Raw genomic sequence first — 16,230 nt, forward strand, 5'->3', positions numbered from 1 at the left:
CAAATGGAAGGATGGAACTACTGCTTGCCCAGTCCGTGTAATCTCCGTGCGTCATGATATATGTAGTGCGTTCAGTATTGATATCTTGCTGCAGCACCCTCGGTAACGCGCGAGTCATGATGGGTGCGGCGCATGCCACGACGTAGGTGTACTGTTGGCCAACGGGAATAGCCAGACACGCCGCCTGCCAGTTGAGTGGACAGGACACATTTAATGTTGAAGGGGCACATCGCCTGTCAGCGGGGTAGTCAGACGGCGCGTCCTTTCCACAATAAATGCAGAGGCAGCGTGGCCCAGCGGCTTTACGTCAGGCCCATCCCGCATGCTTACGTCATGCAAAGTAGGCCGCTTGACTGCACCAGGTCTCCGCCTGACCAGGGAATAGGGACGTTGCGTGGACAGGTTCGCACCAAGCTAGGTCTGGACACATGTCGTTCCCGGACCCCTTCAGGGCAGGGTCCGGGTATTCCCTGCCCCAGAATCCCGGGACCCGGCGGTGATTAGTCTGGACCCCACTCAGAAGGGTCCGGGACCCATCTCGGAGGTCCGCTTGTCACGTACGGGGTCCGGTGCTTTCCACGCAGTAGGTCCGGACCCACTGCGAGTATCCTAGAGCACGTCCCTTTCCTTGACCACATGGCGACCCCAGGACGGCTGATGTGGCGCGGTGGAGAACTGTTCTCCGCGCAACCAGAGACTTCTCCGCCGGCACAACGCCTTCACCTTGTAACAAGGGGTACCCCTGTTTCAAGGTACCGACAAATATTTTAATAAAAATATTAAAAACAAAAATGTAAAATTGATTTATTCGTAAAAATACTATGAACACATCTAAATCAGTTTTTTAATTAGATAGCATACAACATACAACAACTTTTTCACAACTTAGACTATCTCCAACAGCTTACTATCCCATTTCATATCACATTTCCTATTTCAAACTTTACTTTGTAAATAATGTCTATAGTATAAAACAACGTTTTGCATGTTAATATAGACAACTAAACTAAAGCCAACTAGACATTAGGCTATCAACAACAGACTTCTTACTGTACTCTCTATCTTAACCTTTATTTCAAACTCGTATTTAGCGTTTTTTACATCCATATACATGTACAGGATGACCTTAGACTGCCTCCAACAATACACCCTAAATGGTTATGTACTCTAAATTTAGAGTACGAAACGTTCTCTACACCGTCCAACAAGGAACTCTAAAAGGAACTCTAAAATATAGAGGACGTACGGCGAACTCTAAACATAGAGAAGTCCTTGCGTGCGCTATCCGCCTGCTCAGCACTGGGGCCCGCTCTTCAATGTGGTCATTCGTCTACAGCTACCTCCGCTACCTCCGCTGGCCGATTAATTCTATTATTTTTTTACGTGTAAACCTAATAGTAACAACATTTTTGCCAATTAGGATTATTATATTAGTATTATCGGTTTATGTCCAATACATATATAGATATGTACGCAGACGACGTTATAAAAAAACGATTAGTAATGTCGGTTGCAAAATGTAATTATTATAATTAGTTCCTAATTCATTTTTATAAAATTTCTAGAAATAAATAACTTTATTTTTCCATTACGCACATAAGTTCAAATTGTATTAATATCAAAAAAATGAGTATTAAAAATGAGTATATGAATTCTGTTATCACTGTAGATATAGAGTACCGAATTTAGAGGATGTTGCTGGAGTTGGCGAAGATATAGAGGACGAAATTTTTTAGAGGGTTCTGTAAAGAACAGAGAATATTCCTTTAGGGGATAGAATTTAGGGAACGTTGCTGGAGACAGCCTTAGGCTATCCGCACTCATTCTACTCTAAATTTCTACTCTAAAAGAAATATTCTATCCTCATCATCAAGATTCTCTATCCTATATCATAATCTACTGCAGTCATATTTACTCCATACATCAACTCTATACCAATCACCACATATATTATATATATTTTTTTGTCCCCTACTGCCACACCGGCTGATGGCGCTCGGCACCGTACCTGCTGCATGGACGTGTGGACTGATAGAGTAAAAAAGCATCGACGCTGTAAATAGCGTTTTGTTTGCCCCCCATAAGTTTACAGCTACCTATAGAGTACTCCACTGCAGTAAAATTTTACTCTATATCTAGCCTTATATTGGTGGCGTCTTCCTTACAGTGTATCACCGCGGGTAGCCTTACATTGCGAAGCGCCAAAACCGGACGACACGGCTGTGGGCCCTGGGTGGAAATTTTGGGAACCACGGTCGCGTGCTGGCGAAGTTTCCTGGAAGTCGCAGGACGCGGTCGGAGATTGCAATCAAGGAAAGAAAAACCCTCTGGTCCCACTCGCCAGTGTCCCGGTCCAGCTCCAAACCCCCGCCTCTTTAAAAGGGCCCTTCCATAGCCACGCGATCCCCACACCCACACAACCGCACCTCGCACCCATTGACCAGACGGCGGCGCTCATCTCCTCCCCCACGGTTCTCCCCATCGGCCTGCTGGCTTCTCCCCGGCTTCCCCGTAAGCCCCTACGATCAACCTTAGCCTTCATATTCTGCATGTTTCTGTTCGAATTATGGACTTTCTAGGCCGATTAGGTTGGGATTGGTGTCGATCTGGGGTTTCGATGCAAGCGCGGGGATTGTGGACACGGTTGGTTTGGGTTGAGAACTTTCTGGGTTCTGGGCTGAGGACTGGGGCATTAATTCGTCGATTGTGCGATTAGCGGTGGTGGACTGTGGATCCGATTGGTTTCGTACTCGACCGATCGGGGGTTGTTGGTTGGTTGTGTAGCGTTGACCTGTACGGCAGACTTGTATCTAGCCTGATGTCTATTTGGGGATGAATTGGAAATTCGATTTACGGCTGAAACTCCGGGTCTTCAATGGTTGATTTCCTGTTGTATGATACGATGAATATGAATATGCCCGTAAAAGTTTGATTAGATGGTGGATTATACGGATCTGTCTGCTGATGTGACAATTGTTGCCTTTACGGTTGAAACTTGTGTGGGTAGTTTGAGCTTTAGAATCATCTGTCTACTGGCATGTCGTTTTTTTTTGTTTGAACTTTGAAGTGGAATATACTTATTGTACCATATAGTACCATAGAGCGTATATGATCCTTCTGTGTATTAACCTATCCGGTGTTTTCTTTTCATTCAGGATACTGATCCTCATCACTCATGTCTGCTGAAGTTGCTGGAGGACACCCTTATTTCCTCTCGTGCTACTTCTGGTTCATATACTGCATAAAATTCCGAGATTTTACTTGATACAAGTGGAACACTCAGAGTTTTGTGCGAATACTTCCTACCATGTGAATCAGTTGTAGCTGGTGAATTTGGCAAGACTCAATTTCTCTCATCTGAGTTCAGAAACGTTTGCTTGGTCTCCTGCTTCCCTTGAGTCTTGCCAACCATAGTTTTCTCTCATCTCTTTCTGTGACTTGACCAACATCTCTTTTGGTCCTGTCAGTCTCGCAATACTCCCTTCCAAAGACTTGTCTAGAGGTTGGATTGCCCTGCTCTCTGCTGGCACTGCAGCCTGCTGAAGTCTTTACTTGCTGCATTCTGTGCTCACTTTTGAAAGCTGCTCTCTTCTGCTCTGCGTTGTTGATTTCTGCACTCAAGCTTCTCTTGCCTGTGCACTCAAGCTTCTCTCTTCCTGGGCAACTAGTGATCTCCTTGAAGCATTTCAGCTTTTACCTAGAGATCTTTCTGTTGTTGAAGGCAAGAGAGGCTTTAGGGTGATGGCGCAAACTAGCCTGCCTCCTGGTTTTCGTTTCCACCCAACCGATGTTGAGCTCGTTTCCTATTACTTGAAGAGGAAGATCATGGGAAAGAAACATATCGTGGATGCTATAGCAGAGGTTGATCTGTACAAGTTTCCTCCCTGGGATCTATGTGGTAATTCATTTCAACATTGGCTTTCTAATTTCATTTGTGTAACTGGTGCTTAGATGAATAGAATCTTCAGTGAGACTAAATTATAGTTTTTGAACTATTGATGTAAACTTTTGCTTTTATACCTGTGCACTAATCTTCTTTTCCTGTGCAGACAAGTCCTCTCTTCGAAGTAAAGATCTTGAATGGTTCTTTTTTTGTCCTCGTGACAAGAAGTATCCTAACGGGTCTAGGACAAATCGTGCCACACCAAATGGTTACTGGAAGACTAGTGGAAAGGATAGAATAATTATGCTTAACTCCCGCACCGTTGGGATGAAGAAAACATTGATATTTCATGAAGGCAAGGCCCCTAAGGGCGACAGAACTGATTGGGTGATGTATGAATACAGAATGGAAGATGAGGATTTGGTTTCTGCTGGTTTCTCAAAGGTAATGCTTTTGCCTCTTAATGTTCCAAGATCATATTTTACAAACAGTTTATTAGATGTTCTTGATGTTGGATGTTGTACTGGATTGTCCTTGAAAAGTGAAGCAGTGAAATGATTATGTTTATGTTCTCTGGATGACCATAAAAACAAATTTGTCAAATGGTTCTTAATTGAAATATGGTGTCAGTTTAATTGCTCCTGTTTCATGTGTGTTATGTTTACTGTTTAGTCAAGTCTAGCAGTGCTATTTCATATACTCTTCGTTACGTGTATGAGTTGTGTGGATGTCTTTTGGACTGAATCTGTATTATGCAATGAAGATTGAAATGGTGCAGAAAATAAGCATTAATTAATGTGCAGTTTATTTGAGTTAATGTGCCTTTTGATTAGCCAATATGTATTACATGATCCATATGAGTAACCATGTTGAATATCCTTTGTCTTATTCAACATCCAGGATGCTTATGTACTCTGCAAAATTTTCAAGAAAAGTGGCCTTGGTCCAAGAATCGGAGAGCAATATGGGGCTCCATTTAATGAAGACGAATGGGATAATGCAGAAGTCGAAACTTCTCTGTTTCCTTTGACTTGTTCAGAAGTGAATCCAACAGAGGGACAACGTGCTCAGCCTACTGTCCTGGCTGGTGCTCTTCTGGAACCCGAACCACCTCTACATAATTCATCTTCTACATGTGCTGGAGAGGAATCATCATTTGGTCATGCCACTGCTGAGGACTTAACTTTTAGCCATAGTGTTGCTAGCTCTGCTATCCAAGATACACCTGCTCGGATGTCAGGAGACGGTGTGGTTTCTGTGAACAACATATCCAATGTGGCCAATGACATGCGTAGTCCTCGTGACTGTGATGAATTTCTATCGGAGTTGTCTAGATTTATGAATGATTCTCCTCTGCGTAACACTCCTCTTGGAGAGGTATAAGTCAGTGTTGTTCTTTCACTAGTTTCCCTGACAGCACATTGTTTTTATGCTTCTGCTTTAGATTAGAAATTCCTTTCCAGATGCTCACTATTTAGCTTTGATGTCTTTCACAGTGCTCTGGTCTTCCTCCGATGTCTGAAGCTGAGGCTCATGCTTTTGAAGTCAACTCTTTTGGCCTCTACAATGAATTATCAGAGCTTGTTGGGTTAGGATGCGCGGATAACAACTTAAACACCAGCAATGTGGAAACTACGGATTATCTCATGTTGCCACCTGACAGAGAACTGTCGGCTAATGATTACATGGAACTAAACGATCTCCTTGCTCCTGACCCAAGCTTCCCCAGTGAATTTTCTGCTCAGGACAATCAATATATGCAGCATCCTCTTGCTCAGTACAATGGACATTATGATCTGTCAGGTCCTTCGGAGCCAACAATGCCTAGCATTTTCGATGTTTTTCCTCCCAATAATGGAGTCCTCGCAACAGATGATCCAGCCAACTACTTGGACCCAGCCATGCAGTTCCCTTTCTCATGATTGGTTACCATTTGTCATGGAGGTACGGATGTTTATACCTGCTCTTTTTGTGCTTGAACTTGTCTGGACTGCTTCGGTGTTGCAACTTGCAGCTCGCTGTTGCTACAACTCTATCCACCCTGAACGTCAAGGACGTCATTGATGTCATGCCTGGGCTCATGAAATCGTCTGTTGCTCTTCTGAACCAAGCCGACCTTGGCTGGTATTTCTTGGAAGCACGGTGCTTGGAACAATCTGCATCGACTGCTGTATGCTCCCAACTGGTTGAGCTAACGGCCAATCTCGGCTCACTCTGCTGAGGAGATCATAGCCTGTAAATCTTTGATTATGCTGTTACTTGTGTGTATCGCAACCTGCCTGATTACCATTGTCTTGTGTTGAGTTTTGACAATATGCAAACCATAATAATGTCGTAATATGGAACTCGTTTATCATGTTTATTCCATCCTCCCGTTATGTGAGCTTTTGGATGGTCGATGCTTTCTAAGCTGTGACGTTCTCTTCTGTGTTATGTGGATTTCCTTAAAACAGGGCTAGGTTTCAACTATTTTGTGGTCTCTGTTTTAACAGTGGCTTTCAAAAGTGCCCTCGAATTCATTGACTCAGGATTGATAAGTAGACCTGCTCGTCATAGAGTTGCACTCGGCCAAAAGAAAGGACATCAAGTGCCACCACCGGTAGAGAAGACGGCTGCATCGACGAGCGCGCCGCGTGACATGATGGCTTTCTCAAGAAATATAAAGGCCGGAAGGAGAATTTGAGTGTCCACCTAAATTCTATGAATTTAGTAGATGCCTTATTTTGTTTTTTTGTCTGGTGATCGATATTTAGCTACGAGGGGTTGAATAGGGACGTAGAGAGTAACCTTTTTTTTTGTTTAAAGTGCGGTCTGGGCCTGCCACCGGTTCGAATATTATGGGAATCAGGAAGTAAGTAAATACTCCCTCCGTTTCTTTTTATTTGTCGCTGGATAGTGCAATTTTGCACTATCCAGCGACAAATAAAAAGAAACGGAGGGAGTATTGGACTGCCAACTGCTTCCGAAACTTTTACGTCCATCCTTGAAATTGAATTACATTCTAATAATAATAATTTATATGTATATCAATTAAGCTAATTCGATTTATGTAAAATAATATTTATGTAATATTATCAGTAAGATGTCGGAGATATTTATGTACTACATTTTTTTTATTATAGAAGAGTAAGCCGACAAATTCTACTGATACATAAAATCATTTTTTCATCCTATATTTAATGAATTTGATATAGACTTATATATCTGAACTTTGAAAAGTGGTGTAATATTAAATTTCAGGTTACTTTATTAAGTAAATTTAAATTCCTCCAAAATGAATAGATGTAAACCCGGCGTTAGGGAAATTGACAGAATTTGACTATCTGATACTCCGAAGCCTTTTCTTCGAACACTGGAGGAAATGTGGTCGCAGGAGGAATTACATCTGCAGGTCATTAATCTATGTAGTCCGATACCCTGCGTAATTGTGCCCCACGTGTGGTAGCAACTGTTGATTCTGGTTTGGCATTGCCAATGCCCCCTGCTGCATTCCGTTCTTGCCGTACTGTCGCCACATCTGCTGCTCCTGCGTCAGAAGCTGGCGCTTCGTCTGCATGTCGGACATCTGAACATACGTCGGCGGAGGCACCAGCGCCGACGCCGCGAAAGGGTCCGCACCCGCTACGGCGCTGCCGCCTCCTGGAGGCGCCGGCAAGGCGAGCATGTGCGGCCCTGGTGGTGGCCGCAGAGCCACGCTGCTGGCGCTGCCGGAGAACGTCGTCTGCGCGTTGGTCGCCGCCGCCGCGTGGTTGTACATCCCGTCCAGCACCAACATGCTGAGGCCGCCGCCGAGTTGGGCGCGCTGATTCGCGAGCGCGCTCGCGGAATGCACCAGCTCCGTCTCCCAGTCCGCCGAGGAGCCTTGGAACACGCTGCCTTCCGGCGCTGCGTTGCCGTCGAACAGCGCCAGCTCCAGCTGCCGCCCGTGCTCTTGGCCGGACATGGCGTCCGCGCTGAGGTTCAGGAAGTCGGCCTCCTCCTCGACCGGGTCGTCGGCCACGATGAGGGAGGCATCTGGCTCGGCTTTCCCGGCTGTGCTTTCCTCTTGCGCCGCAGCCGCCGCCGGCTCCTCGGGCGCTGGAAGGGCCTTGGTCGCGTTCATGTCGTCGTTGTCCTCTTCGACGGGGGCTGGCTCTGGGCTTGCCATCGGCTCCGGATCCGGCGGCGAGAGCCTCTGCTGCGAGTCCGCGGCGTGCCTGTCGCGGATGAACTCGTCCATGAGTTCCAGCTTCTTCTGCGTGACGGCCTCCACCACCTCCGGCACGTCGGACTGGCGGCACACGCAGGCGACCTTGCACCACGCGTAGAACGTCTCGAGCTCCTCCATCTGCTTGGCGAGACCGCAGAAGAGGGCGTGCACGCGCTCGCAGTCCGCGGTCTCCATCTCCGCGAACTGCTCGATGAGCGTGGCCGTCACCTCCGTGAGCTCGCAGTAGAGCTGCACGCTCTCCTTGATCAGCGGGTACAGAGAGACCCCCACCACTCGGTTCGCCTTGGCCGCGCCTGCGACGGAAGTCATTGGAAGTTCAGTAACAAATCCACATGCATGATATGATGGTCCAAGTTCAGAAAGACAAATTGCGTGGCCGCGGAGGAAGAGCAACAGAGACTCACCTACAGGGCGGCAGGCGATGAACCGGTCGAGGAGATGATGCAGCTGGTTGGCCTTGACGAGCAGCTGATCCACCGTCATCTCTCTCGTGGGCGGGTCCCTGGCCACGAGAGCCACCGTCCTCTGTGCCTCGGCGTCCGCCGCGTCCTCTTGTCTCCCGTTGAAGGCGGCGATGCCGCAGGCGAAGCGGTTCCCGGGGGATGCGTACATCTCCTCGTGGAGCGGCCTGCCACCGCCGCGCGGGGCGGCACCACCACCACCCTGCTGCTTGCCCTGCATCCGGCACTCGAGGCAGTCGTCGAGGTACGCGGCGAAGGTGCGGACGAACGCGGAGAAGTCCCAGGCGTCGGCGCGGGAGCTGTCGCAGAAGTCGGACATGTTGAGCATCCGCGTCCCGCGGCGCGTGGCGTAGAACACCTCCTGCTCGAACGCCGGGTCCCCTTCGGCGAGGAGGCGGTGCACGATGACGAGGGTCTTGAGCGCGACCGCCCAGCTCCGGGTGCGCCCGAGGCGGCGCGACAGCGAGGACACGCAGGAGCCGACGTACACCCGGGAGAGGCGGGTGAGCGTGACGATCTCCCGGATGTGGCGCTCGTCGGCGGGGAACGACTCGCTGTGCCTGGTGGCCTTGACGATGGCCACGTCCAGGTCCGCCTCCAGGGAGCCGCCGCTGCCGACCTTGGCCAGCCCGATGCTCGTCTGGTCCTTCACCGCGCCCAGCGCCTGGCGCAGCTTGCTCGGCGCCATGGTATGGTACGCACGTTTCCGTCGTCCTCGAGGAGGTCGATCGCCCCGCTGCTCGCGATAGATTGGTCGGGGTGGTCCTGCTGGGCAAATGGACGTGTGGTGCTGGTGTTTGGGCGCGTGGCGGGGTGACGGAAATTGCCCGCGCGACGAAAGCGGGTGGCGGGAGGACGACCGGGGAAGGAGGAGGCCGTGGACGGCGCGCAGAGGGCGTTGACCTTTGAGCGGCGGCACGGGAGAGCGGATGTATGGTTGACTTTTCTTATTATGTCCTTCGATTCTTGTTATTAGGACATGTGCAACCTATAGACAAGGACGCTGTCAGTAAGTTTTGACACATCACATAGAGGCATAGAGCTATACATATATCTTATGCAGCTGACTGTCTATTTTAAGGGTATATTTGGGACAGCTTTGGGACGCTTATGACGGCGGCCAACGTCTTCAGGATCAGGCAGCAGAAAGAAGAGGAGTGACGGTGGCATCTTCTAGACCCGACGCCCCAAAAAACGTTTAGACACCTCAGAGGCTGTAATGAGAGTATGTGCACGATCTTTTATATTTGCATATTTGCAGGTGCAAGCGCAACGAGAGTACGTGTACACCTCCACGCAGAGCCCATCGAATTTCTTCAGATAAAACCGCAGCTTTTATTACTCAGTGTTAAAATTGTACCCCCTCTGTTTGTAATGGGCCAGACCCAACTTAGTATATTAATATACAGACCCACCCTAGTGTAGGGTTAGGGTTTTCTGTTATTCCAATATAGTATAGAGCCAGTTTTTTCTCCCTCCCCCACAGCTGCCACCTCCCTTCCCAGCCGCCAGCACCACGCGTCGTCTCCCCTGCACCTGCGGCGGCCGCCTCCCTCTCCTCCCCTGCTCCCTCTCCTCCCCCTGGTGATTCAGAAAGAATGTGCCGGGGACAAATAATGTAATGGGTTGATGTAGCCCCTGTTTGGTTCAGCTTCTGGGCGGATTCTGGCCGCCTGAAGCTGAAGCGCCTCCCAAACGCGTAGATTCTCGCCTCGCTTTTCCGCGTCGCGCTTCGATGAGAAGCCACCCGCCTACGCGAACCAAGAAGCAGCCCTCAGTTCGTGTCCGCAGAAAGCCGCCCTCATTTCGCTAGGGTTCGCAACGCCCGCGGCGCCGCAGCTCCGTCTCCTCCCCCCATCGCATCTCTCGCCGCCGCGCTCGTCGTCCGTAGAAAGCCGCCCTCATTCGCGAGGGTTCGCAACGCCCGCGGCACCGCAGCTCCGTCTCCTCCCCCCATCGCATCTCCCGCCGCCGCGCTCGTCGTCTTCGCAGGTATGAGCTTCCTCTCCTCCATGCCGACCCTCTCTTTTTTCTCCTCCGCCGTCGCGCTCGTTTCGATATGGCTCCGTGACCCTTGAGTTCGCTAGGTGTCGGGGACCATAATTAGGGGTACCCTCAAGGCTCCTAATTCTCAGCTGGTAACCCCCATCAGCATAAAGCTGCAAAGGCCTGATGAGTGCGATTAAGTCAGGGATCGGTCCATTCGAGGGACTCGATCACGCCTCGCCCGAGCCTAGCCTCGGACAAGGGCAGCCGACCCCGGAGGATCTCCGCCTCGCCCGAGGCCCCCCTCCAGCGGCTAACGTATTTCCGGCTCGCCCGAGGCCCTGTCTTCGCCAAGAAGCAACCCTGACCAAATCGTCGCGCCGACCGACCAAATCGCAGGAGCATTTAATGCAAAAGTGGCCTGACGCCTTTATCCTGACGCGCGCCCTTCAGCCGACAGAGCCGAAGTGACCGCCGTCACTTCGCCGCTCCACTGACCGGTCTGATAGAAAGACAGCGCTGCCTGCGCCGCTCCGACTGCGGTGCCACTTGACAGAGTGAGGCTGACAGGCAGTCAGGCCCGGCCGCAGGCACCATAGGAAGCTCTGCTTCGCCCGACCCAGGGCTCGGACTCGGGCTAAGTCTTGGAAGACGGCGAACTCCGCTTCGCCCGACCCAGGGCTCGGACTCGGGCTAAGTCCCGGAAGACGGCGAACTCCGCTCCGCCCGACCCAGGGCTCGGACTCGGGCTAAGTCCCGGAAGACGGCGAACTCCGCTCCGCCCGACCCAGGGCTCGGACTCGGGCTAAGTCCCGGAAGACGGCGAACTCTGCTCCGCCCGACCAGGGGCTCGGACTCGGGCTAAGTCCCGGAAGACGGCGAACTCCGCTCCGCCCAACCCAGGGCTCGGACTTGGGCTCAGCCCCAGAAGACGACGAACTCCGCTTCGCCCGACCCCAGGGCTCGGACTCCGCCCTGGCCTCAGCCGACGGTCTCCGCCTCGCCCGACCCAGGGGCTCGGACTCGACCTCGGCCACGGAAGACAGACTCGACCTCAGCTTTGGAGGAGCTTCCACATCGCCCAACCTAGGGCGCAGACCAGCCACGTCAACAGGAGGCGCCATCATCACCCTACCCCAAGCTGACTCGGGCCACGGGGAACAAGACCGGCGTCCCATCTGGCTCGCTCCGCCAGATAGGCAATGATGGCGCCCCGCATACTCTGTGACGACGACGGCTCTCAGCCCCTTACGAAAGCAAGAGGACGTCAGCAAGGACTCAACAGCTTCGACAGCTGTCCCTCCGCCAGGCTCCAACGCTCCTCCGACGGCCACGACATCACACCAGCTGGGTGCCAAAATCTCTCCGGCTGCCACAACGGCATGTACTTAGGGCGCTAGCTCTCCTCCGCTAGACACGTAGCACTCTGCTACACCCCCCATTGTACATCTGGATCCTCTCCTTACGCCTATAAAAGGAAGGACCAGGGCCCTCTTAGAGAGGGTTGGCCGCGCGGGGACGAGGACGAGACAGGCGCTCGCGTGAGGCCGCTCGCTCCCTCTCCCGTGTGGACGCTTGTAACCCCCTACTGCAAGCGCACCCGACCTGGGCGCGGGACAAACACGAAGGCCGCGGGATTTCCACCTCTCTCACGCCCATCTCTGGCCACCTCACTTCCCCCCTTCGCGCTCGGCCTCGCGTCGACCCATCTGGGCTGGGGCACGCGGTGACATTTCACTCGTTGGCTTAGGGACCCCCGGTCTCGAAACGCCGACAGTTGGCGCGCCAGGTAGGGGCCTGCTACGTGTTGACGAACAGCTTCCCGTCAAGCTCCAGATGGGCAGTCTCCAGCAACCTCTCCGACCCGGGACGATGCTCCGTTTCAGGAGCCTTGAGTTCATGTCCCTCGACGGCGGCTACGACATGATACTCCTTCCACCGCCGGACGACAGCGACAATGGCGGCCGACAGCCCGCCCGCCGGCGGCGGAATCGACGACGTCTTCCCCGCGTGGTGGAAGAACAACATTCGAGCTCGACCCGTCCTCTCCCCCGCCAACGGAGGAGGAGGCGGAGCAACCAAGGCCAAGCGGGAGGCAGCGCCTCATCGGCTGTCGAGCGAGTCGATGGCCCCAGCGCCCCAACGGGGGGCGCGTTGGGCATCGACCTCACGTTTGAGACGAAGGCGAGCGCCGTCTCCCCGCGACACGCCAATTCCGAGCAAACGGGCGACGCTGGCACGCTCGCGAAAGGCTTGCTGGACGTCACCCTCGTACCTGAGACGACGGTGCAGTCAGTCCCCGACGTGACTTCATCACCGCCCGTCGACCAAGAGGTACCGACCGATTCCCATCCCACGCCTTTCGGATTCAGCCTCGACCCGCCTAGCGGCTTCGCTTTGGCGGACGCTCTCGTAGAGGCGAGTCCGAACCCTCTGGGGTTTCGTATGCGGTCACCTTGGGACCGGCTGACGGACGTCTCGACCTACGGGCCCTCCGGGTCCGAGGAAGACGACGAGCCTAGCTTCTGTTGGGATTTCTCCGGACTCGGCAACCCCAGTGCCATGCGGGACTTCATGACCGCATGCGACTACTGCCTTTCCGACTGTTCCGACGGTAGCCGTAGCCTCGGCGACGAGGACTACGGCCCAGGCCGCGAATGTTTCCACGTCGATCTAGGGGGTCCCTCCGAAGGCAACCATCTCGGCATGCCGGAGGACGGTGACCTCCCTAGGCCGGTGCCTTGCGTTGACATCCCACGGGAGCTAGCTGTGGTCCCCGTTCAGGCGGGGGGCCATGACCCACAGCTCGAGCAAATCCGCGGGGTGCAGGCCAGGCTCGACGAGGGAGCAGGAGCGCTTGAGCCGATCCGCCGGGACGTCGGGCAGGAATGGGCGGGCCAGCCTCCGGCCGGAGAAATACGTCATCTACCCCAGGGCTTCCAGCACCGCATCGCCGACGACGTCAGGGTCAGGCCGCCACCCGCATCTAGTGGGGTTGGCCAGAACCTGGCTGCAGCAGCAATGCTCCTCCGCGTGATGCCGGAGCCATCAACCACCGAGGGGCGGCGAATCCAGGGAGAGCTCAAGAATCTCCTGGAAGGCGCCGCAGTCCGATGGGCCGAGAGCTCTGCCTTCCGAAGGCAGGGGTACCCCTCGGAACCTCATGCCGCGACTTCCCGATTCATGCGGGAAGCCTCGGTTTGCCCCGGGCGCACGCGCAACACAGCGCCTGCGGCCCCGGGTCGCCTCGGCAATGAGCACCATCACCGCGACCGTCGGGCCCACCTCGACGAGAGGGTGCGCCGAGGCTACCACCCCAGGTGTGGGGGACGCTACGACAGCGGGGAGGATCGGAGTCCCTCGCCCGAACCACCCGGTCCGCAGGCCTTCAGCCGGGCCATACGACGGGTGCCGTTCCCGACCCGGTTCTGATAGTCGCCTAGAGGGGGGGGTGAATAGGGCGAAACTGAAATTACAAATATAAACACAACTACAAGCCGGGGTTAGCGTTAGTAATAAGAAACGAGTCCGCAAGAGAGGGTGCAAAACAAATCCCAAGCGAATGAGCAAGTGAGACACGGAGATTTGTTTTACCGAGGTTCGGTTCTTGCAAACCTACTCCCCGTTGAGGAGGCCACAAAGGCCGGGTCTCTTTCAACCCTTTCCCTCTCTCAAACGGTCCCTCGGACCGAGTGAGCTTTCTCTTCTCAAATCAACCGGGAGCAAAACCTCCCCGCAAGGACCACCACACAATTGGTGTCTCTTGCCTTGGTTACAAGTGAGTATTGATCACACGAAAAAATGAAAGAGAGAAAGCAATCCAAGCGCAAGAGCTCAAATGAACACGACAAATCACTCTCACTAGTCACTAGGGCTTTGTGTGGAATTGGAGAGGATTTGATCTCTTTGGTGTGTCTAGAATTGAATGCTAGAGCTCTTGTAGTAGTTGAGAAGTGGAAAACTTGGATGCAATGAATGGAGGGGTGGTTGGGGTATTTATAGCCCCAACCACCAAATGTGGCCGTTGGGAACCTGTCTGTTCGATGGCGCACCGGACAGTCCGGTGCACACCGGACAGTCCGGTGCCCCTGCCACGTCATCACTGCCGTTGGATTCTGACCGTTGGAGCTTCTGACTTGTGGGCCCACCTGGGTGTCCGGTGCACACCGGACATGTACTGTTTGATGTCCGGTGCACCAGTATGGGCGTGCCTGACGTCTGCGCGCGCTGCGCGCGCATTAAATGCACCGCAGGGAGCCGTTGGCGCCGCAGGGAGCCGTTGCTTCGCTGGCACACCGGACAGTCCGGTGAATTTTAGCGGAGCGGCTGCCGCGCGAACCCGAGGCTGGCGAGTTCCGGAGACCGCGCTTCCTTGGAGCACCGGACATGTCCGGTGCACACCGGACAGTCCGGTGAATTATAGCGCGCCGGCTTCCGAGAATTCCCGAGGGCGAAGAGTTTGAGTTGGTGTCCTCTGGGCGCACCGGACACTGTCCGGTGCACACCGGACAGTCCGGTGCCTCCAGCCAGAGGTGTCCTCGGTTGCCTCATTGCTCCTTTGTTGAATCCAACACTTGGTCTTTTTATTGACTGAATGTGAACCTTTACACCTGTAGACTCTATACACTGGGGCAAACTAGTTAGTCCGATTATTTGTGTTGGGCAATTCAACCACCAAAAGTATTTGGGAACTAGGTGTAAGCCTAATTCCCTTTCAATCTCCCCCTTTTTGGTGATTGATGCCAACACAAACCAAAGCAAATATAGAAGTGCATAATTGAACTAATTTGCATAATGTAAGTGTAAAGGTTGCTTGGAATTGAGCCAATAAAACTACTTACAAGATATGCATGGAATGTTTCTTTCTTATTTAGCATTTTGGACCACGTTTGCACCACATGTTTTGTTTTTGCAAATCCTTTTGTAAATCCATTTCAAAGATCTTTTGCAAATAGTCAAAGGTAAATGAATAAGAGTTTGCAAAGCATTTTCAAGATTTGAAATTTTCTCCCCTCGTTTTAAATGCTTTTCCTTTTACTAAACAAAACTCCCCCTAAAGGAGATCCACCTCTTAGTGATCAAGAGGGTTTTGATATATATTTTTAAAATACTACTTTCTTCCCCTTTTGAACACAATAGGATACCAATTGATAAATACTTTTGGAAAACACTAAGTTTTTGAAATTGGTGGTGGTGCGGTCCTTTTGCTTTGGGCTCATTTCTCCCCCTTTTTGGCATGAATCGCCAAAAACGGAATCATTAGAGCCCTCGAAGTAATTTCTTCCCCTTTGGTCATAAGTAAATGAGTTAAGATTATACCAAAGACGAAGACCTTTTCTTGGAGCGATAGCGAAGGATGAGTTACGGAGTGGAAGCCTTTGTCTTCGCCGAAGACTCCAATTTCCTTTCAATACACCTATGACTTGGTTTGAAATACACTTGAAAAACACATTAGTCATAGCATATGAAAGAGATATGATCAAAGGTATATAAATGAGCTATGTGTGCAAGTTAGCAAAAGAAATTTCTAGAATCAAGAATATTGAGCTCATGCCTAAGTTTGGTAAAAGTTTGTTCATCAAGAGGCTTGGTAAAGATATCGGCTAATTGATCTTTAGTGTTAATATAAGAAATCTCGATATCTCCCTTTTGTTGGTGATCCCTAAGAAAATGATACCGAATGGCTATGT

At 51.9% G+C, this 16,230-nt stretch overlaps 2 protein-coding genes across 3 annotated transcripts; one reads left to right on the plus strand and one right to left on the minus strand.

The window, feature by feature from the left end:
* The first annotated feature begins 2,307 nt into the window (after nt 1-2,307).
* LOC103635637 (NAC domain-containing protein 82) lies at nt 2,308-6,266 on the plus strand. 2 transcript variants are annotated; one of them, XM_008658046.3, is made up of 6 exons: nt 2,308-2,511; nt 3,156-3,898; nt 4,050-4,327; nt 4,784-5,260; nt 5,380-5,827; nt 5,898-6,266. In XM_008658046.3, the coding sequence occupies exons 2-5, from the start codon at nt 3,742-3,744 to the stop codon at nt 5,803-5,805; spliced, it is 1,338 nt and encodes a 445-aa protein (XP_008656268.1). In that variant the 5' UTR covers nt 2,308-2,511; nt 3,156-3,741; the 3' UTR covers nt 5,806-5,827; nt 5,898-6,266. The 2 variants fall into 2 exon arrangements, with proteins under 2 accessions (XP_008656268.1, XP_020398236.1); XM_020542647.3 differs by having other exon boundaries at nt 2,340-2,511; nt 5,380-6,266.
* An 897-nt stretch (nt 6,267-7,163) lies between these two features.
* LOC100304298 (uncharacterized) lies at nt 7,164-9,232 on the minus strand. Its single transcript, NM_001165740.1, has 2 exons — nt 8,498-9,232; nt 7,164-8,386 (listed from the first exon to the last, which is right to left on the minus strand). Exons 1-2 carry the CDS (start codon nt 8,880-8,882, stop codon nt 7,284-7,286), a joined length of 1,488 nt encoding a protein of 495 aa, NP_001159212.1. The 5' UTR covers nt 8,883-9,232; the 3' UTR covers nt 7,164-7,283.
* Nucleotides 9,233-16,230: the final 6,998 nt, after the last annotated feature.

This window comes from Zea mays, chromosome 8 (assembly GCF_902167145.1).
Source record: "Zea mays cultivar B73 chromosome 8, Zm-B73-REFERENCE-NAM-5.0, whole genome shotgun sequence".
In the NCBI taxonomy this organism is placed as follows: Eukaryota; Viridiplantae; Streptophyta; class Magnoliopsida; order Poales; family Poaceae; genus Zea; species Zea mays.

Bases quoted from the DNA above. Each gene is read 5' to 3' on its own strand.
- LOC100304298 (NM_001165740.1), bottom strand. From the start codon at position 8,882: ATGCTCAACATGTCCGACTTCTGCGACAGCTCCCGCGCCGACGCCTGG. The intron at 8,387-8,497 runs GTGAGTCTCTGT...CTTCCGTCGCAG, and splicing joins CATCGCCTGCCGCCCTGTAG to GCGCGGCCAAGGCGAACCGA.
- LOC103635637 (XM_008658046.3), top strand. From the start codon at position 3,742: ATGGCGCAAACTAGCCTGCCTCCTGGTTTTCGTTTCCACCCAACCGAT. The intron at 4,328-4,783 runs GTAATGCTTTTG...TTCAACATCCAG, and splicing joins TTTCTGCTGGTTTCTCAAAG to GATGCTTATGTACTCTGCAA. The intron at 5,261-5,379 runs GTATAAGTCAGT...TGTCTTTCACAG, and splicing joins GTAACACTCCTCTTGGAGAG to TGCTCTGGTCTTCCTCCGAT.